This window comes from Haliotis rubra, unplaced genomic scaffold, assembly GCF_003918875.1.
Source record: "Haliotis rubra isolate DU_JTF1 unplaced genomic scaffold, ASM391887v1 Scf596, whole genome shotgun sequence".
NCBI lineage: Eukaryota > Metazoa > Mollusca > Gastropoda > Lepetellida > Haliotidae > Haliotis > Haliotis rubra.
The window spans coordinates 36,523-60,857 of NW_025767297.1; the positions used below are offsets into that span (position 1 = coordinate 36,523).

Below are 24,335 nucleotides of genomic sequence, written 5' to 3' on the forward strand. Positions count from 1 at the left end.
TCTGTTAGTGCTTTGAGCACTCTTTGGTGTGGAGTTAAATAATAATAAAAGTATCCATAATTATTATTATCATTACTCCCAATCCCCCAACACCAACAGGAATATTTTCTCACCTTACCTCTGCCCAACCCAATGAAAGAACAATCGTCCTTTAGCATTACGTCGTGACAAACAGATCAACAATAAAGTGCTGTGTTTAAGTGAAATCGTTCATTTACTCCAACATTTGGCGTCTTCATGATTAATTCGAGGTCACGCGAAAGACGCCCAGCTGCTGTAATGTCTTATCTGTTCCAAAATAACCATAACGAACCCCTTGAACCGGTGACACATGAAACATACAACGTCGGTTCATTTGACCTAAACTATCTTATCTGTTCAAACATTCCTTCAGGAAAGGATCTATCTGTTGTTTACCGTCTTCAACACAGTATAAATATAACTTGCGCAAGGAGCCCTCATGCCACACTCTAACATCTATTCAGCTAAACACATAACAAGACCAGGTAAGTAAAATAGTAGTTGGCCTCACCTAAAAAATGATATATATGCAGCTGTTGTTATATTTTATGTTTCTGCATATTATCTGTCAACCTTGGTTTTGCTATGTTCCAGCCTCTCGATCTCCAGTTTGTTTGACTTTTTATCCTGGTGCTCCCCTTAAACGCAAAATCTGCGCAATAAATGCATCACAAACTTCAGGAAATAAAACATGCAAGAAACATTTTATGTGCTTGGGATGGGCAGAAGTCTGCTAGAATCAAGCTTAGATATTAAAGTGTATAAAAAAAGCAATTTGAAACTACATTCGCTTGTTAAAATGACTCCCCATTCATGTTTACTGAATGAGTTTGTTTTGGAGACATTAGCCGCCCCTTTTTAGATGACGTACATGTTATCATAAGGACAACGTATTCACTAAGGGCAGAATTTTTATTTTTTGTGTCTCTCATCGCCCGACCGACCCTAATTTTATTGCCACCCAAAAATTACAAACAACTTTTCTTTCATTCCAATACAAACAAATTTATTACCCTTGACAACCGATCGACCATGATGTCTGCTACTCGCATACCAAACGAAAACAAACATCTAGTCTAATTTGAAGTATCACCTTCGTAGTGTCATCTTGATTTCATAACCTTTTAAAATTTATGAACTCCATAAACTCATTCAAGCACAATATATTTGTGTTAGATACACTGGTCTCTAATATTTGTCTTCATATAAGGGCAGACTATACTGTTGTTTCGTTGATCTTAAAGCTACATTTGATTTCATCAATATAACAAATGTGATGTATTAACTTTGGACTGGCAATGTCAAAGGTATTTCTTTTTAGATTAATTAGAAATATGTACAATGTTCAATCATGTATATCACTGCAAGGTGGCTACACACAACTGTTTGACTGTGTGAGCGGAATAAAACAGGGTTGCCAACTATCACCACTGCTATTTTCATTATATGTTAATGCTATTACTGAATCTCTTGGTGTTTAAGAAGATAGATGCATTGACATTGGTGTCTGTCAACTTTTCATGTTACTCTTCCCCGATGATATGTTACTGTCTGATAGCACTATCCGAGGTTTACAAAAAACATTGAACAATCCTGCAATATATTGTGAAAAGTGGTCCTTAACCGTCAATATTAGTAAAACTAAATTTATGGTTTTCAGGCAAGGTGGTAGATTAACGAAATACGAGAACCATTATTTTATTGATACCCAACTGGAAATTGTGTCTTCTTACACGTATTTGAGTGTTCTTTTCTTTTGTAGCGGGTCATGGCATATAACGCAAAAAAAATTGTCATATCCAGAAAGTGTTAAATATTTTATGTTCCAACTATCAAATTTCAGAAAATTAATTTTATCTATTCTCCTCAACAGTTTTTACCACTTTAGTTTTTGTTTCAGAAATATGTGGATTTCATCCCTCACTGGATGCAGACAGAGTATACAATAATTTCTTAAAGCAAATTCTTTTTCTTGGTAGAAATGCACCGATCGTTATGGATGTTTATCTTTCAAAACTAGACAATATACAACAATTGTAAAATATTGGACATGGTTATCATACCAAAAGGATAATTAAATATTATACCACACATACTGTTATCAATATAAATTAGCAGAAGCTGGTAGACAATGTTGAGCCCATAATGTAAAACAATTGTTAAATAAATATGGTTTTAGTTATATGTGGCACAATCAGGATGTACGTTGTTTAAATAAGTTCTTATTTGATTTTAAACAAAGGTATATGTCATTCTACCATGGCTCCGTGAAATGCTCGAATTTGATTGGTTAATCAATAAAATCAGACGGTATCAATTTGGATTGATTGCGTCTGATTTCACGGCGCTTCACTGCGCACGTATACAACACTGCCGCACTACTTCAGCTTGGCCACCAACATGATATCAACACAACAGACGTGATGGAAATGCTGATGAAACATTTATTAAAACTCGAAAAATACAATTATACGATTTCTCCTCCACAATAATAAGGGAACCTCACTATTATAATTATTACCTTCTATTAAAAAAATATTCAAACTCAGTTACAATACACAGCCCCAAACATAAACAAACAATATCTAACATATAAATCAGAAAACCTTGTAAAAAGACATTCCTATCTATCCCTATTTGTGCGGCAAAACGTTCGTAAACATTTACCCACCTGGTAAATGGTATATTTGTTTCCGTTTAGAATGGGAACTTCGCAAGATAACGGTCAGGCGAAACACAAAATTTATGCCACTCATACTCCATCATGTCCCGTGCATCGTTCAAAATGTCAAAAATTGAACCACGAGAATTCCGTTCTCTGCCACCTTCCCCGCAAGGCTGTCACTGCTATGTTCGTACACTTTGAAAAGCTTGGCCACAATCCAGTCCCAAATGATGAGAACAATGTTCCAAGGAATCCCAAGTTGGTCGCATGTACACAAAGCAGCCCTGTCACTCCTTCGTCGCATGCCGGGTTGGAGGCACGTACGTGAAATCATGATTGACACTCGCCGGTCATAAAAATCAACAGTCTTTGATGAGTTACAGGTCATAGGTCGGTCAGAAAAGGATGTATTCTTCGATTCTACAGGGCTCAGGTTCGACAATCAGTCAAATATTTTCCACTGTCACTTCGAATTTCAACCTTTCGCAAAATGTAAACACTGGCTCGTCCGCCATTTCAAACTGTTGCGTAACTGTCTACTTCCAAGAAAATAAGTAGGTCAGACGATTCCATTATAGTGTGGCCAGGGGGTACAGTAACACGGAACACAAAACAATAAGCTGGTTTTGGTCGTGTGGAGTTATGCTTATACAAACCAAGCTATTAGGTGTTACATTATTGCATTGAATAAACAGTAGTTTGTTTTGTTTGGACAGAATATTTTATATGTTGCAATGTTAAAAAAAACACGAATGGCACCTACCACTCCCTTCACAGACGAGTTCCATTCTCCTCTCGTCCCATGCCAGATTACGCAGTGTCTTCCGCAGCACGAGGAAGTTCGATGTTAAATCGGTTATGGTAGAATGGAGATAAACATACTGTGTTTGGAAATTAGATGAATGTTAGACCGAAATGATAGTCTCTAAATAAAATAAATCACGCTACGCGTTCGGTTTCAAATGAAATTTGGAGACTATCAATTCGGTCTAACATTAATCTAATTTTCAAACACAGTACGTTTATCTCCTAAATATATAAACAGACATTGTTTGAATTAATATGTTCGTTCCCAAACGTAGTATTGTATGTCAATGTCTAAAGAAGGAATAATGTTGTGAAGAATATTTGTCAGTTGTGAATTTTACTTCATATAGAATAGCCCTTACCAAATTGAGGTGTTCAAATCACAGATTGATGATAGAGGACGATAGAAAACTTCATATTGCTAAAGATCAACGATTGCTCCCTGTATTGAAACAGAGTACCATTTCTGGTTAATAATTATGTTCTTTTTTTGACAGATTTGATAAAATTGTTACCTAAATATTACATTGTAAATCCAACATATCGTACATTTTATCAGCTATTATCATCCCAAAATCCAGACGTTATTAATTGTTTAGCAAAGTATGTATTTCTTGCCATGAATAAGAAATAATCAGTTGCAATTGTAAGACGAATATGAATGGCACCCTCTTAAACATGGTGCATACATGTTGTACTACTTGTATAATGAACCGGTGGCCACCTTAGTGTAACAATCTCTCTCCCTCTCTCTCTCTCTTTTGATATCGATTGATCTACAAAGATTTCATTATTTAATATTTTATTAATAGATTAACAGGTGTTATCTAAGATATTTAGGGTGGGTTTATCATTAAAATAATGTGATCACCTTCCAAGACCCAAGATGTTTTATTGTTTGCTATTGGGATTCACTAAAGTGGTAAACGCCTGAAACCAATATTATGTCGGGCATTCCTTCCTCAACAAACTGACACAATTCTGAAAAAAACCCTCACTTTTGCATGTATGTATACGTTAGCACCCTCCTCAAGGGTGATATGGATTTCAACGCTCTAACCTACTTATACCACGTGGGCGCCGAATGGACTCGTACATTGCTTGTTGCACGTGCGTTTCCTGCACCGCCAAGGTTGTTATCCACATATCAACCTCTGCACGTGCAGATAGAAGGTTGATACACAGAAAATCAACCTGCCAGAACAATGGACATAACATACCCTAGTGGTATAACGTTGGGATAGTCTCCAGTTGGATCATGCCTGCTTATTGAAAGACCTGCTTGTGGAAATTATAGGATCGGGAAGTTGTGATGCTTGAGCTGGATAACAACGTCATCGTGAAACACGTTGCTGATGTATTTCGCCAGTCTTTCACTGGTCCTGATTAGATTTTGATTTTAACGACTGTCGGGATAAGTATTATAATACATGTACTGTATTTACCCCAATAACTAATACCTTATATTTGCTGAAGTGTCGCTATGTTGTATGCAGTTTGTTTGGAATGAGTGAGTGGATATGTTTTATGCTGCTTTTGCAGTATTCTAACATAACCATCGCGGGGGACACAACACATGCACACTTTGTACCCATATAGGATATCGAACCCAGCCGTCGTTGTCAAACAAACGTATAATCACTTGGCTACAGCATCATCTTACACATAGAATTATATCATACGTTAATGACTGTCCGTTATCTGAATATTAATAACTTGAACTGTTTCTAAGGCAGGTATTTGAAATGTGAACGATTTATGTTGCGTTCTGTTTCTTAAGAAGTGGGTTCTGGTGATCTATTGTGGTAGAAAATACGCTTCACTGAATTCATGTCAAAATAATAGAACTTCAAATATTTCGTCAACAGAAACATGACCATGTGGACTCTGATGTACCTCCTCTTGATGTTCACGACCTGTTGCCTCACTCAGAGTACTGTTGAGCGATAAAGGAAAACATGAAATGCTATGCCAAGGGCTATGTTATCCATACTATGTGCCTTATGTTAACACACAAGCCGATGAAGCTAAACTGAAGCTGTTGAAACACCTCGAGGACAACCTGCTCCTAATAACTGGTATGGATGACAGGGAGGGGGCTGAGGGGATGGACACGCTGCCAAAAGGCCTAGGTAAAGTGACTGCAGACGAAGATAAACTTGGACACAAGATCAGAGGTTTGTCCAATAAGGTTGAAAGTAACGACGGCCTGCTTGTCATCGATGCTCAGAATCTAATGAGGGCTGTTTCCAGAGATGTAGAGGACAATCTGGATCAAAAGGTCAGAAGTTTGTCGAATAAGGTTGAGAGTAACGACGGCCTGCTTGTCTCCAATCCTCAGAATCTAATGAAGGCAGTTTCCAGAGATGTAGAGGACAGTGTGGATCAAAAGGTCAGACGTTTGTCGAATAAGGTTGACAGTAACGATGGATTGCTTGTCTTCAATCCTCAGAATCTAATTAGGGCAGTTTCCAGGGATGTAGAGGACAGTCTCACAGACATCAAAGCGATCATTGATCATGTACATAAAGAAGTAACTGATGATGCCAAACACTATAAAGTGTTGAAAAAAGAATTGTTAGCATGGATACAATATCATATTAAACACGATAATATGCCGCTTCATAACCTTGACCTCGATAATCTGATTAATTGGTTGACACTGGTGCATGACTCTCGGAGAAACATCAGCAAAGGAGCCGATTCCTTTTACCAAGACTGGAACACATCCCTGCCCATCTTGAGTGATCTTTTCTTGTCCCTTGATCTATTGAAACCATTGTCAACAAATGTATCCCTTTCCCTGATGGGTTTGACTAATAGTTTCATGAACCTGTACTGGCCTTTCCGTCGAGATATCAACCTAATGAACCAGAGATTAGCAGTCAAAGGTTTCAGGGGCACAGAGGTGTCTGAGAGCGAAGCCAAGAAAGCGTTCTTTCAGGACATCCAACAAATTCAACCCATTCATCTCCCTGTGAAGGAGGATGAGATTGTACTCGTCTTTAATGATGAGGACATTGCAGATTGGTTTAACGTCACAGGAGTTCTGTCCCTGTCACCATCCTACATGACTTCAAAGAAATACATATTCACAGGGGAAGAACAAAGGAAGATATCGACCACTGTACATACAGCATTCAGAATGATCAATAACACTCACCCAGAACTCTATGACTCAATGACTCAGATGATATCCTGCATTGCTTTTTATAAACAGGAAGACAAAATTAACTTAGCTGGAGGAGTTCGTTCAGCCCTTGGCATGTTCTGGATGGACCCAAGTGTTGGAAGGGAATGGAGCTGAGCAGATGGCTGAGCAGATAGTCCATGAGTTCAGCCCACAACGCACTCAACTATGCAGAATTTGTCCATGGAACGTACAACGATAAATCCGCCCTGGGAAAAGCTGAGGTGAAATCGGCCATTCGTCTGGTTCCTCGTCCCTACGATAAGTCTCTGCATGCAGCTTACGTGTCAGCAGGACTGGTAACCTTCCATTCCAGGACTGGCTATGTGGAAAGAGCAGCACAACTAGCGGAAACTCTTCCCCAAGCCGTCCGAGATCTGGCAACTGTGGATGCGGAGAAGCATGTGCTTGATGGGTCGGGCAGGGCAATAATCACAACCCCAAAAACTACTCCACCACCCCACCAGCTACTCCACAACCCCATCAGCTATTCCACAACCCCTTCAGTTATTCCACAAACCCACCAGATACTCCACCACCCCACCAGCTACACAACCTTCCCATCAAGTACTCCACCACCCGACCAGCAACTCTACCACCCCACCAGCTACTCCAGTACCCCATCAGCTATTCCACAACCCCATCAGCTATTCCACAAGCCCACCACAACCCCACCAGCTACCCCACCACCCCACCAGCTACACCACCACCCTACCAACTATTCCACCACCCGGAGGTAGGTGGCGCTGTGCTAATGGTAGCACGTTGAATTTTCTCTCTCGCTCTCAACCCGAAATTTAACAAATATGTCCAACTCCAGAAGAAGTAATCGGGGTAAGACTATCAGTGAACAACCCACGAACACTACCGGAGATAAATCAGACGAAATATTACACACCGAAGCTCGTACAGTGCCACAGGTATCACCCACTACTACGAACACGTCAGCGAGGCAGACCGCCATTACTGACTACGTGGACAAGTCCGACCTCAAGCAGTTCATAGCTTCGGCTCTTCAGGACCAAACAGCTCAACTTGTGAGTAAAATGGACAACATGAATACAGAAATAAAGGAACTCCATAATGAGACATCCAGTATCCTCGAATCTGTTCAGTATAACGCCGAACAAATCCAGATCAACTCAAGTGAAATAGACCGACTCAAAACAGAGATGAACGAGATGAAGAATGATTTTGAAAAACGTTTTCTAATCCAAGAGTTGTATTCAAGGAAAAACAATCTTCTTATCTATGGAGTACCAGAAGATAATGAGCCAGCGCCTGCAGTGAGGGAGGTAATTACATTATTAGGCCTCAAGGATGCGAGTGAGATACAGTTTGTAAATGTGCATAGACTTCCCCGAAAAAGTACCGATCCAGCCAATTATCGAGCATCAATGCCAAAACCCATCATAGTGAAATTCGTCAAGGCAGAGGACAAACAAAGAATATTCAATGCGTCAATCAAAGGATGGGCGTCTCTAAAGGAGAAGAAAGTTACAGTCCGCACTGACCTCCCAGTGCCCCTGAAGAAACAAAGAGGTCGCCTGGCTAACCGAGCGTTTGAGCTCAGAAAAAAATACAATGTGCAAACTCGAATTCTGGAGAGAGGAATAGACATCAGCCTTCAAACCAGAAAAAGTTCACGAGACGAATGGAGAACAATCGACGTTGATCAAACACCGTAATACGAACACCACAACATCAAAATGCATGGAGCTAACTACGACGTTTTTGTTTACTTTTTCTCTCTTCAAATTTGTGCAACACTGTTTGGACGGATCACACACTTTAATGGACATTTCTAAGACTCTGCTCAAATGTGTCTATGAGTAAGTAAGTACTCAGATCAGTAGTAAAACTACCATTTATGAACAACTGAACTCTCGTAACTCTTTGTTTATAAACATTGCCACGTGCTTTTCTATTTTTAGTAATGTTATTCACTTCGGAACTACTAGACCGGAAGTTGAATCTTGTTTACAGTTTCACACGTGAGTTATGTTACATTTTTCTGTTTTAAGATGATAGGTTATACAGTTTATACATGACTATGTCACGAATAACCATTGATCCTTTATTAGAGGATTTATAACTTTTGAATTTGTTATTAAATCAAAATTTCGTAAGTTCCAGTAGACTTCAGGTAAACCGAACTGATTTAAGTGATATATTAATTCCGACCTCGACCTTTAAGGTCAAGGTTATGTTTATGTCGTGTTTGGTAGACACATTCGATGCAGTTCAGACTATATTCACGTTCACGGGTTGAGAGGATATAGCACAAATGCCTCTTTCTTTGTTTTTATGTTTGTACATAGTTTCTTTTATATCATCTTTTTTTCTAGAATCAAGTACAGCTTCTTTCAGATCTTCCTTTTCAACAGCTCTCAGTGCTTATGTTTACTACATCATATTTTTAGTAGTCTTCCAAATATTAAGATATTGTTCTCAACCATTTATATCAAATGATCTAACATGTCTTGAAATACAGCATATATGCATATATCATGTTACAAACCTCAAGCGTAATCCTAGAGATTTCAATAATATCTCAATACTTAAAAATACTTTGATTCTAACATGGTTATCAGATGGATAATATAAAAAAATAAGGATGATTTCTGCTAACTGTAGGGTCTGGCAAATAAAAATAAAAGGAAAGAAGTTATGAATCTCTATAGAAAGAAATCATACTCAATAATTTGCTTACAAGATATCCATATAGCCAAAGAAGATGTTAATAAAATGAGAAATGAATGGGGATTGCAGAGTATAATTGCACCTTTCAAGTCCAATTCAAGAGGTGTTGCAATACTTTTCAATAATAATATTGATCTCACTATACATAAAACTCTGGAAGATGAAGGTGGAAATTTTATTATTGCAGACATAACTGTAGAAGATAAAAGATTTACCCTCACAAACCTTTATGGACCAAATATTGATGACCCACTATTTTATGTAAAGCTTTTCGAAAGTTTATCCAATTTTGAGAATGAATCTCTGGTTATGGTAGGAGATTGGAATCTGGTTCTTGATCCTTCCATTGATTTAGAAAATTACAAAAATATCAACAATCCCAAGGCCAGAAAAGTAGTTTTAGACACAATTGCAGCTTATGATCTTGGGATATTTGGCGTGATTCGAATGATAATCTGAAAAAATTTACATGGTGGAAAAAACATCCAAGACAACAAGCCAGACTGGATTTTGTTTTAATCTCACAAGATTTGCTGAACCCACGCTTGATTCCGATATTCTACCAGGCTATAAAACGGACCACTCAGCTATTACCTACTCTTTTCAAATACTATTAACCAAGAAAGAGGGCGGGATATTGGAAATTTAATACGCCTTTATTGTTACAACCTGAGTATAGCTTAACTTGTTAGATCCATATTAAAGGACACAGTTGAAGAATATTCAGATATTGATGTATATGATGAAAATGCTAATGACCTTAATATAAAACTTAAGATTGATGATAGTTTATTTTTAGAAACCTTCCTTATGAATGTTAGGGGAAAATCAATTTCTTTTTCAACCTTTCTAAAAAGGAAAACCATTGATAAAACCACAGAATTAGAAACTAAAATTAAAGACTATGAAGAATCAATAAGAAAGGACTTTCAAACTATAGATGAAAATTTATTATCTGAACTTGCAAAATATAAATTTGAACTACAACAAATTAAAGAAGATGAAATAAGGGGTATACAGCTCAGAAACAGAATTTTATGGTATGAAGAGGGGGAAAAGCCAACCAAGTATTTTTGCAAACTAGAAAATAGAAATTATGTCAGCAAATCAATTAATAAGATTGTCACACGGATAACAATGATGAAATTACTGACAGCTTTTCTATCTTAAATGAAGTAAAAACATTTTACAAACAACTTTATTCTTCTGGCAGGAAATATGAGGATGAAACTTGTTTACAAGATGTTGTAACTCCCACTTTAACTGGCCATCTTAGAAACAAATTAGAAAAAGATATTGACATGGAAGAAATAACATTGGCTGTTAAACATATGAAAAATAACAAAAGCCCTGGTGTAGATGGATTTCCAATAGATTTCTTTAAATATTTTTGGAAAGACCTTAAATATTGGATCTATAGATTTATTAAAGAAATTTTTAATAAGAATCAAATGTCTTTCACAATGAAAAGAGGTGTTATTACATGTATACCCAAGCCAGATAAAAACAGAACCCTTTTAAAAAACTGGAGACCAATAACTTTATTGAATTCACTGTATAAAATAGTAAGTACTTGTATTTCTAATCGTTAAAAACAACCCTGTACTCTCTTATACATGAAAATCAGACTGGTTTTATACCTGGTAGAAATATAAGTGAAAACACAAGATTACTCTATGACATTATGTTTGAGACAAAAAGAAGAGACATCCCAGGTTTATTAATTTTGATCGATTTTGAAAAGGCTTTTGATACTGTCTCTAAAGATTTTATAAATTTGGTATTAAAAAAAGTTTGGGTTTGGTCCCCAAATTACTAGGTGGATAAATATCCTAACCTATAATACAACTTCTTGTGTTATTCAAAATGGACATCTCTCAGAATTCTTTTCAAATGAACGGGCTGTAGACAAGGGGATCCGTTATCACCATATCTTTTCCTTTTGTAGCTGAAATCCTTGGATGCATGATAAGACAAAATGAAAATATCAAAGGTATAGTAATTGATGATACAGAGTATAAATTAGGACAATATGCATATGATACTGAGTTGTTTTAGATGGTACAGAAAAATGTCTATATTCTGCTGTTGATGCAATTAATACTTTCTATAGGATGTCAGGACTAAAAATAAATATTGATAAGACTAAAGCTATCTGGATTGGATCTAAAGCAGGTTGTGGTGATAAACTATGTCAGGATTTGAATATTGAATGGCTAAAAAAATGAATTTGTTGTTCTGGGAATTATACTTAATGCTGAACTGAAGGATCTATGGATCATCAATACAAAGAAAAACTAGAGGAAATTAACAGATTATTGGCAGTGTGGAGAAAAGACATTTAACATTAATCGGCAAAATCACTGTTATCAAGACACTAGCTATGTCAAAATTAGTTCATATTTTCAGTACTTTACCAAACCCACCCCAAGATTTTGTTACCTCCCTTAATAAAATATTTTTCAAATTCATCTGGACTGACAAAACTGACAAAATTAAGAGAAGTACCTTGAAAAAGATTATATACATGGGGGTTTAAGAATGATCGACATAAAAACCTTTATTAATGCCTTGAAACTATCCACTTTGAGACTTTATTTAAGAAAATCATCAATATGTAATCCATGCAATTTTCAATTACATGATATCATGAAATTTGGTGCTAACTTCTATTATATTGCTGATATTCATAATCCATATTGGAAAGATGTTTTAAAAGCATGGAACATCTATTGTACTAACATTACCATAGAGGAAAACAACAATGATGAAATTTTAGCACAGCCATTATGGGTTAATCATAATTTTAAATACCAAAATCATTATATCAGTCATTGGGCAAATAAAGGACTATTAACCATCAAAGACATGTGTGATGAAGAAGGTTTGATGTCTTTTGAATCTTTAAAAAGTAAATATGCAATAAAGGGACAGAATTAGATCATAGATATGTTCTAAATAATATACCTGAATCATGGAAAAATACAATAACAAATCACAGGTGTATAAATAACTATGACATGAATCTTAACTCCTATCAAAAAGAATTTTATGAAATCATTACAAGGATCAAGATTATTTTATGATATATTGTTATTTAACAATAATAACCCTCATATGTGTCATAAATGGGAGAATGTGTTTGAAGATACTGACTTTGATTGGCCAATGATTTTCAAGTCTTACAGACAAGACATTAATGATGTAAAACTCTTAGAGTTCCAATATAAATTTTACATGGTATTATCTATACCAAAAGGAACTTTTAAAATGAACCTTATCCAGAGCCTTATGCAGCTTTTGTAAAGATGAAGATGAAAACTTGTGCCATGTTTACTGGGAATGTAGTGAAACTAAGAAGTTTTGGAAGGATCTTCAAATTTGGATTAACACTTATTTGATACAAAAAGTCAATTTGACAAAATATCTGGTGTATTTTGGCTCCTTAAGTAAAAACCCATTACTTAATCATATAATCATTTCAGCAAAAAGACAGATCTATGTCTCTTCTTTGAAAAACAATATTCCAAAATGCGATAACTTTATAAAGACTTTAAAAGATATTTTTTCTGTTGAAAGCTTCATTGCCAAAAGGAAGAACAAAATGAAGAAATTTGCTAATAAATGGCATCCATTATTCCCAGTATTTCAAACCTGACCTGTGTATGCAGCAACCTTCTTTTTGTAAAATCTTGATCTGTTTCCCTTTGAAAAAATTATCATTGTTTTAGTTATGTATTGACTAGTTAGTTAATGGCACTGGTGTAACTTTTGGGAACACATATTATAGGTTGGATATAAGACACAATATACAACACAATAAGCCGGATGTTTGCTAATATATAACACAACACATTGATGTGACACAAGACACAGCATGACATGTCAGAATAATTGTGGCACTATATACAACACATGTTAGATAAGACATATTTACAATGTATATCAGATAATACATTATGTACAACACGATAGATGTACAACACGATAGAGTGGTCGTGTGACACTACAATATGCTATGTCGGTGTTGCACTATATACAGTATGATATGTCAGATGGTATGTCAGATATGGCGCCAGATACAACAAAATATGTTGAATGTGACACAATATACAGCTTGATATGTCAGATGTGGTGCTATAAACAATATGATATGTTCATATATGATGCTATTTACAATTTGACATATGGGATGTAATACTATATACTTATGATATATCAGATATGACATTATATACAACTTATGATGGAAAAAACACCCCAAAAAACCCCAAAACAAAAACTACTAATAACTTAAACACTTCTAGAAAATTATGCACATATTTATACCATGCATCATAATACCCCCAATTCAGTAAGATATATTTTGTAGGATTTCCCCATGTACTATGACATCATATATATTTGTTGTAAACTCAACCTTTGTTATTGTATACATGTGTAAATGTAAGTGAAAATTGTATATATGTTGTATACGGCCTGTGGCCTATAGACAATAAAAAGACTTTGACTTGAAAAAAACAACAAAAAAAAACAAAAAAAAACACTATTCCACCACCCCCCAGATCAGCTACTCCACCACCCCACCAGCTACTCCACCAGCCCACCAGCTATTCAACCATGCTACCAGCTACTACACCACCCAACCAGCTACTCTACTACCCCACAAGCTACTCCACCACCCCACCAGCTACTCAACAACCCAAACATCCACCCCACTACCCCACCAGTTACTCCACAACCCGACAAGCTACTCCACCCCCCCACCCCACCACCCTCCATCTACTCTACCACCCCACCAGCTACACCACTACCCCACCAGCTACTCCAGCACCATACCATCTACTCCACTCCCCCACCAGCTACTCAACAACCCAAACATCTACCCCACCAGCTACTCCACAACCCGACAAGCTACTCCACCACCACCTCACCACCCCTCCATCTACTGTACCACCCCACCAGCTACACAACTACCCCACCAGCTACTCCAGCACCCTACCATCTACTCCACTACCCAACCAGCTACTCCACCAACCCACCAGCTACCTCGCAACCACAACAGCTATTCCGCCACCCCATCAGCTCTTCCATAACCCCACCACCCCACCAGCTACACCACCACCCCATCAAGTACTCCACCACCCCACCAGCTACTCCACCACCCAACCAGCTGTTCAACCAACCTACTAGCTACTCCACCACCCAACCAGCTACTCCACCACTACAGCAGCTACTCCACGACCCCGCCAGCTACTCCACCACCCCACCAGCTACTCCACCACCCCACAAGCTACTCCACCACCACCCCACCACCCCTCCATCTACTCCACCACCCCACCAGCTACACCACTACCCGACCAGCTACTCAACCAGACCACTAGCTACTCCATTACTGTGCCAGCTACTCTATCACCCAACCATCTACTCCACCACCCATCCAGCTACTGCACCACCCCGTTAGCTACTTCACTACCCCACCAGATGCACCACAACCCCAACAGCTACTCCACCACCATACCATCTACTCCACCACTACAGCAGCTACTCCACGACCCCACCAACTACTCCACCACCCTACCAGCTACTCCACCACCCCACCAGCTACTCCACCACTACAGGAGCTACTCCACGACACCGCCAGCTACTCCACCACCCCGGCAGCTACTCCACCACCCCTCCAGCTACTCCACAACCCCACAAGCTACTCCACCACCACACCACCACCCCTCCATCCACCACCCCTCCATCTACTCCACTAACCCACCAGCTACACCACTACCCCACCAGCTACTCAACCAGCTCACTAGCTACTCCACTACTGTGCCAGCTAGTCTATCACCCAACCATCTAGTCCACCACCCTACCATGTACTCCACCACCCTACCATCTACTCCACTACCCCACCAGCTACTCCACAACCCCACCAGCTATTCCACCACCCCATCAGCTATTCCACAACCCCACCACCCCACCAGCTACACCACCACCCCACCAAGTACTCCACCCCCACCAGCTACTCCACCACCCCACCAGCTACTCCACCACCTCCTACCAGCTACTCCAGTACCCCTATCAGCTATTCCAAAACCCTATCAGCTATTCCACAAGCTCCACCACAACCCCACCAGCTACTCCCACCACACCCTACACCACCAGCTACTCCTACTCCACCCTACCAACTATTCCACCACCCCACCAGCTACTTCCACCACACTTCCACCAGCTATTCAACCATATGCTACTAGCTACTACACCACCCAACCAGCTACTCTACTACTCCTACAAGCTACTTCCACCACCCCACCAGCTACTCAACAACCCAAACATCCACCCTACTACTCCCACCAGTTACTTCCACAACCTGACAGCTACTTCCATTCCCACCCTACCACCTCTCTCCATCTACTTACTACCACCCCACCAGCTACACCACTACTTCCCACCAGCTACTCCAGCACTATATACCATCTACTCTAATTCCCCCCACCAGCTACTTCCACAACCCAAACATCTACTCCCACCAGCTACTTCCACAACCTGACAAGCTACTCCACCCCCACCCCACCACCCTCCATCTACTCTACCACCCCACCAGCTACACCACTACTTCCCACCAGCTACTCCAGCACCCTACTACTATCTACTCCACTATCCAACTAGCTACTCCACCAACCCACCAGCTACTCAAGAACCACAACAGCTATTATTCCGCAACACCCCATCAGCTCTTTCTGATAACCCCACCACCCCACCAGCTACACCACCACCCCATCAAGTACTCCACCACCCCACCAGCTACTCCACCACCCAACCAGCTATTCAACCAACCTACCAGCTACTCCACCACCCAACCAGCTACTCCACCACTACAGCAGCTACTCCACGACCCCGCCAGCTACTCCACCACCCCACCAGCTACTCAACCACCCCACCAGCTACTCCAGTACCCCATCAGCTATTCCACAACCCCATCAGCTATTCCACAAGCCCACCACAACCCCACCAGCTACCCCACCACCCCACCAGCTACACCACCACCCTACCAACTATTCCACCACCCCACCAGCTACTCCACCACCCCACCAGCTACTCCATCACCCTACCAGCTACTCCACCACTCCTACTCAAGCTACTCCACTCAGCCTACTAGCTATTCAACTATATGCTACTAGCTACTCCACCACCTAACCAGCTACTCTACTACTCCTACAAGCTACTTATTCACCTCTACCACCAGCTACTCAACTAACCCAAACATCCAATTCTACTACTACTCCCACTAGTTACTTCCACAACCCGACTAGCTACTTCCACAAGCTAACCCACCACTCCTTCTACTACTTCTACCACCCCACTCAGCTACACCCTACTTTACTTCCACAAGCTACTCCAGCACTATACCATCTACTCCACTTTCTACCAGCTACTTCTAACAACCCCAAACATCTACCTCTACTAGCTACTCCACTACTACCAGCTACTAGCTACTAACAACCTAAACATTCACTCCTACTACTCCTATCAGCTACTCCACAACCTGACAAGCTACTTCCACTCACTACTCACCACCTCTCCATCTACTGTACCACCCCACCAACTACACAACTACCCCACCAGCTACTCCAGCACTCTCTACCATCTACTTTTACTACCCAACCAGCTACTTCCACCAACCCACTTAGCTACTTTCAGAACCACAATAGCTATTCCAAGCAATTCCTATCAGTTTCTTCCATAACTTCCACCACTCCCACCAGCTACACCACCACCCTATCAAGTACTTCCACCACCCCACCAGCTACTTCCACCACCCCAACCAGCTATTCAACCAGCTCTACCAGCAACTCCACCACCCAACCAGCTACTTCCACCACTACAGCAGCTACTCCACTCACCCTCAGCCAGCTACTCCACCACTCCCACCAGCTACTCCACCACCCCACAAGCTACTTCCACCACCACCCCACCACCCTCCATCTACTCCACCACCCCACCAGCTACACCACTACCCTACCAGCTACTCAACCAGACCACTAGCTACTCCATTACTGTGCCAGCTACTCTATCACCCAACCAGCTACTCCACCACCCCACCAGCTACTTCACCACCCCACCAGCCACTCCACCAACCCACCAGCTACCCCACTACCCCACCAGCTACTCCACCACCCCACCAGCTACTTCACCACCCCGCCAGCTACTCCATAAACCCACCATCTACGCCACCACCCATCCAGCTACTCCACCAACCCGCCAGCTACTCCAACACTCTGCCAGCTACTCCAACACCCAACCAGCTACTCCACTACCCCACCAGCTACTCCACAACCCCATCAGCTATTCCACAACCCCATCAGCTATTCCACAAGCCCACCACAACCCCACCAGCTACCCCACCACCCCACCAGCTACACCACCACCCTACCAACTACTCCACCACCCCACCAGCTACTCCATCACCCCACCAGCTACTCCATCACCCTACCAGCTACTCCACTACCCCACCAGCTACTCCACAACCCCATCAGCTACTCCACAACCCCATCAGCTATTCCACAAGCCCACAACAACCCCACCACCCTACCAGCTACTCCACCACCCCACCAGCTACTCCACCACCCCACCAGCTATTCAACCATCCTACCAGCTGCTCCACCACCCAACCAGCTACTCCACTACCCCACCAGCTACTCCACCACTCCACCAGCTACTCAACAACGCAAACATCTACCCCACTACCCCACCAGCTACTCCACAACCCGACAAGCTACTCCACCACCACACCACCACCCTCATCTATCTACTCTACTACACCCCTACCAGCCAGCTACTTCCAGCACCACTACCACCCACCAGCTTCTCCACCAACCCACCAGCTACTCAAGAACCACACCAGCTATTCCATAACCCCACCACCCCACCAGCTACACCACCACCCCATCAAGTACTCCACCACCCCACCAGCTACTCCACCACCCAACCAGCTATTCAACCAACCTACCATCTACTCCACCACCCTACCAGCTACTCCACCACCCCACCAGCTACTCCACCACTACAGCAGCTACTCCACCACCCCACCAGCTACTCCACCACCCAAACAGCTACTCCACAACCCCACAAGCTACTCCACCACCACCCCACCACCCCTCCATCTACTCCACCACCCCACCAGCTACACCACTACCCGACCAGCTTCTCAACCAGCCCAATAGCTACTCCATTCCTGTGCCAGCTACTCTATCACCCAACCATCTACTCCACCATCCATCCAGCTACTGCACCACCCCGTTAGCTACTCCACTACCCCACCAGCTGCTCCACAACCCCAACAGCTACTCCACCACCACCCTACCACCTACTCCACCACTACAGCAGCTACTCCACGACCCCTACAACTACTCCACCACCCTACCAGCTACTCCACCACTACAGGAGCTACTCCACGACACCGCCAGCTACTCCACCACCCCACCAGCTACTCCACAACCCCACAAGCTACTCCACCACCACACCACCACCCCTCCATCTACTCCATCACCCCTCCAGCTACAATACTACCCCACCAGCTACTCAACCAGCCCACTAGCTACACCACTAATGTGCCAGCTAGTCTATCACCCAACCATCTACTCCGACACCCATCCAGCTACTGCACCACCCCTTTAGCTACTCCACTACCCCACCAGCTGCTCCACAACCCCAACAGCTACTCCACCACCCTACCATCTACTCCACCACCCTACCATCTACTCCACCACCCTACCATCTACTCCACTACCCCACCAGCTACTCCACAACCCCACCAGCTATTCCACCACCCCATCAGCTATTCCACAACCCCACCACCCCACCAGCTACACCACCACCCCACCAAGTACTCCACCACCCCACCAGCTATTCAACCAACCTACCAGCAACTCCACCACCCTACCAGCTACTTCACCACCCTACCAGCTGCTTCACCACCCCACCAGCTACTCCACCACTACACCAGCTACTCCGCAACCCCACCAACTACTCCACCACCCCACCATCTACTCCACCACTCTGCCAGCTACTCCATCACCCCACCATCTACTCCACCACCCACCCAGCTACTCCACCACCGCATCAGCTACTCCACCACCCCACCAGCTACTCCACCACCCTACCAGTTACTCCACTACCCCACAAGCTACTCAACCACCCCAGCATCTACTCCACCACCCCACAGCTACTCCACCCCACCAGCTACTCCTGTACCCCACCATCTACTCCACCACCCTACCAGTTACTCCACCACCCCACCAGGTACTCCACCACCCCACCATCTACTCAACCATCCCAGCATCTACTTCACCACCCTACCAGCTACTCCACCACCCCACCAGCAACCCCACCACCCTACCAGCTACTCCACCATCCCAGCTGCCCCTCCACCTCACCTGCTACCCAATCGCTCTGCCTAAATCTAGAACACTTCTAAATATAGCGTACAAGTACCCCCGACTGAATGTACAGGAACAGTGTGTTACAGTTAAATCATTGTAGCACAGGGTATAATACTGCCTCAAAACAACTCAAGTGCTGGGTAGACACGCACAAGACAGATGTAGATTGAAAGAAGAAACATTACCTGAATGGTGTTACCGCGCTGCTCAAGGACTGCTTGTGGAACCATCCGTATTTATTGGATCAAACAAGGAAGATGTGACATTGAGCCTTTCTTTTGATTGGCCATCGTGTTAGACTAACTATATTTGGAACGAGGAAGTTATATTGAAACCGGATTCAAACCAGCTTTGAACAACCATACTTTGTTCTTTCTTTCTTTCCCAAGCAAAACAATCACAGAATCATCATTGTCCAATACTCACGATCTAACCCAAACGTATTGTCCATGTTAACCCTTACATAAAACAGACAAGATTGGCCATCGTGTTAGACTAACTATATTTGGAACGAGGACGTTATATTGAAACCGGATTCAAACCAGCTTTGAACAACCATACTTTGTTCTTTCTTTCTTTCCCAAGCAAAACAATCACAGAATCATCATTGTCCAATACTCACGATCTAACCCAAACGTATTGTCCATGTTAACCCTTACATAAAACAGACAAGTATCTGTTTCCAAGGAATCCGGATGTGTCGCCATAATATGACCCAAACTGCTTATAGAAACATCTGATATCTTAATGGATGAAAAAACAACAAACATTTTTAACGCTACCCCTCTCAGTAAACAATCCGAACAATCATCTCGGAACAACATTTGGTTGTCAAGAATAATTCATGTAATCATTATTTTAAATCCAGGTAACCGCCGCCATGTAGCTGGAATATTGCTGAGTGCGGCGTTAGCAACAACCAAACCAAACTAAGGTATGAAGGTGGTCTTTCTGGTCAAGAGAATATATTCAAAATGCAGGGCAAAATAAATGATACGCCTTTGTTTCAAGGTGGCTGAAATGAAGCAAAATTGTTATTCGTAGAAGATATATCTGATACTGGTAAAACATTTGTGTTTTGTTGGATGTTTCTAGCACAGTAATGTTACCATGACGTTTGTAGTCAAATCCAATTTCAGATGTGAATGAGAGAAAGACTGTATTCAATTGAACAATATCATGTTTGGGACCCATTACAACACCAACTTACGTATGACATTTTAAAAAGAAATAGAATTAATTGAATGGTTTTTTATTAAACTACTCTGACACCCCACCTCTCTGTTACCAAGTTACTCTGCTCTTTTACCACTACACTACCCAGCATGGTACTTACCATGAACCTTCAGTAACCCATGCTTGTCGTAAGAGGCGACTAACGGGATCGGCTGGTCAGGCTCGCTGGCTTGGTTGACACATATCATCGGTTCCCAATTGCGTAGATCGATACGCATGCTGTTGATCACTGGATTGTCTGGTCCAGACTCGATTATTTACAGACCGCCGCCATATAGCTGGACTATTGCTGAGTGCGGCGTAAAACTAAACTCACTCACTCACTCACTTAACTATCCGGATACGCCCTAGCCCACTTGCTTCTACAGTACAGTGCTCATGCTCCATGTGCTTCTCCTACCCAATACCAAGATTCTCGGCACTTACCACATTTTAAATGTAGAATTTCTGTTATTTGAAAATTAGGCTAAATTTCCTACAATCGCCAGTGGCTGAAGGGATGGTGTAAATCCAACTAGGGTTGATGCAGGTAGCAAATGTACTGTAAGTCCCCATGGTCCCTAGCATGGTGATCTACCTTCAGTTGCTGGTGATCTCTAGCCCGTTTTAATATGTTGCATTGTTCATAAAATTTGTTTAATTTTACATTTACATGCTAGTTTTAATTCTTTGTCTGTGATAATCTATTTTTTTACTGTCCATCGTCGACAGGTTCTTTTATGATTTGATTGCATTTATTATGAATGTGTAATTTGTTAAAGTCACGATATGGCTGAAATATTGCCGATGTGACTATAAAGCTTCACTCATTCACTCACTCAAGATTCTCGGCCTGTTGGTCGGGTACTCTGCCACCCTGGTACATTGCTACCAAGATACAAGGCTACACTGCTGTACCGCTACTCCACTATTGCGCTATCACACTACCGTGGTACTCCATTAAACAGATACCACTACCTCCCTACCCCCCACCGTGCTGCTCCTACCCTAACAAAATACTCAGCTACTCGCATACTCCCTGGGACTTCCACCCAGATACCCCGATAGTGAATACTGTTCGTGACTTCCCGAGATAAACTGACGTCGGAACATTATTCACGGTTTCTTGCACATGCCTCTTAAAAGAGCTGCATTGTCAGTTAACGTATGACATGTCTTTACAACGTAATAACAATAATATTCTTGGTAAAGGAACACATCATACACAACGGGTACAGTCGTGCGTTTGGGGATTTCCCTCATTAAGATTGAGCATTCTATGCAGCTAGTCTTGGCAAGCTGACTATAAAAGATACCTTCTCTTATTGTGTCCTTCGTGGATTTTGCGAGCTGATATCTGACAAACATTATCTGAACGTGCAGCTTCGCTGGATTGTGCGCATCAGTGGTTTACGTCACAAGGTCACCATTACATAGTTACCACAGACAGTGACAATGCTCATCACCCAAGTCTTGCCCTGCTAGATAGTGAATATCGATATCACTCACAGGTATGTTGAGAATGATAATAGGCAGTGAGGGAGTGTGAGTGAGTTACGTCTTTACGTCGCATTGGTATTATTTCAGCCCTATAGCAGGGAGACCAAATTTACACATAGATACGTCCATAATTAAAGTCACACTCAAAAGCAAGTTTGTTTATACACACTAACAACACTGTTTACAATTTGAAAGAAAGGGCTACATCATTACTATTCACAATCGAGATCACGGGCCAAAAGCCCATATTTAGACACACAGAGACACACACACACACACACTCTCTCTCTCTCTCTCTCTCACACACACACACACACACACACACACACATATATATATATATATAGTTTACGATACAGACAAGTTAATTATCAGATGACAGGTCAGATGGACTAACAGATCTTTCAGGTTTACTTCAGGTTTGCTTGACAGTGAGCCATTCATCACATAGGAGGCTCGTCCTCATCCCCGTGAAGATCCGGGTTAGAACTGGTCTTCAGTAACCCATGCCTGTCGTAAGAGGCGACTATTCATCATATCCCAATTGCGTAGATCGATTGTGTCTGCGTAATTCCCCAATGTCGGCTGTCGTCAAATTTGAAGACATTAGGGACAGGGTACAACAGTTCATGAGATATCGCGTTAACGAGAGTTTGAAAAGTGGTCAAAGTGGCGTGGTGACCTTGAAGATATGGTCAATATAAGGCAGTTATACGTTGTGCAACAATGTTGCACCTATTGTCCAGTGTACCTGTAGAGACAATGACGGCCAGTAGTAATGAGGCAGTGCTTTACGTTGTGCAACAATGTTGCACCTATTGTACAGTGTACCTGTAGAGTAAGTGACGGGCAGTGGTGTGCTGTGTTCAGACGGATATGGAGTATCTAGCAACATATTTTTGTTTATAGGAGGGGAGCAAGCTATTGCCTCCAGCGTTACCAGAAGCCCAGAAGCCCAACATTGTGTGTGATCATCATGTACCCTGGCTTACCTGAGTTGCAAGTTGTCCCCGTGAAGATCCGGATTAGAATTGATCTTCAGTAACCCATACATGTCGTAAGAGGCGAGTAACGGGATCGGGTGGTCAGGCTCGCTGACTTGGTTGACACCTGTCATCGTATCCCAACTGCGTAGATCGATGCTCTTACTGTTGATCACTGGATTGTCTGGTCCAGACTCGATTATTTACAGACCTCTGCCATATAGCAGGAGTATTTCTGAACAACAAACCATAGTTGCAGACTAGATTACTGTTACTTAGAGGTGCATATTAGCATCATTGCCCATGTAGCCTTGATCACTGGTCTTGTGTCATGCAGCCTCTGAACTTGAATGATACTCTATTTTCTTCTGCCACAGTGCTACCCTTGTATTAATGTGTATTGATTTGTAAACTTAGTTTATTGTGGAATACAATTGTTAATTCTTGCACATTTCTTTGTTGTTGGTTTCACGCATAATTCCCTGGATGCCGAGGGTTTTTTTCAGGCGCACATTTTCATAAGCTTTGAAAAGTGTACGTTGTGCGAGAATTGCCCTCGCGTGGTCCTGGATCTGCGTGCGGCTCTAAAATTACTCAGAAATGTAGAATATTAAATTTCCTATCCGTTGGTATAAATATAAGTGTAAATACATCCGCGGTTTGAGAAATGGACACTGCTAAATGTTCTCCAAAATTTTATTATGCGTTAATTTCTCCGCTTATTTATCTTGCACCGAAAAAGCACTGTGCTACGATTTTTTTAATTTGGCGTCTTTACGAAAAGTGTGAGCAAAGAAAATACAGTATGATATCTG

General features: G+C 41.8%; 2 protein-coding genes across 2 annotated transcripts in view; both read left to right on the forward strand.

Moving 5' to 3' along the window:
• The first annotated feature begins 472 nt into the window (after positions 1-472).
• LOC124255165 overlaps positions 473-24,335 on the forward strand; it is a 63,694-nt gene continuing 39,831 nt past the window's right edge. The window contains exon 1 of the mRNA XM_046688999.1: positions 473-506. The gene's annotated coding sequence lies outside the window, so the exon portion shown is untranslated. The remainder of the gene's footprint in view (positions 507-24,335) is intronic.
• LOC124255171 (proline-rich extensin-like protein EPR1) lies at positions 14,871-19,840 on the forward strand. Its single transcript, XM_046689011.1, has 4 exons — positions 14,871-15,736; positions 17,116-18,284; positions 18,625-18,991; positions 19,327-19,840. Exons 1-4 carry the CDS (start codon positions 14,871-14,873, stop codon positions 19,838-19,840), a joined length of 2,916 nt encoding a protein of 971 aa, XP_046544967.1.

Bases quoted from the DNA above. Each gene is read 5' to 3' on its own strand.
- LOC124255171 (XM_046689011.1), top strand. From the start codon at position 14,871: ATGCACCACAACCCCAACAGCTACTCCACCACCATACCATCTACTCCA. The intron at 15,737-17,115 runs GTTACTTCCACA...AATTCCTATCAG, and splicing joins CCACCCTACTACTCCCACCA to TTTCTTCCATAACTTCCACC. The intron at 18,992-19,326 runs GTGCCAGCTAGT...CCACCCTACCAG, and splicing joins CCACTAGCTACACCACTAAT to CTACTTCACCACCCTACCAG.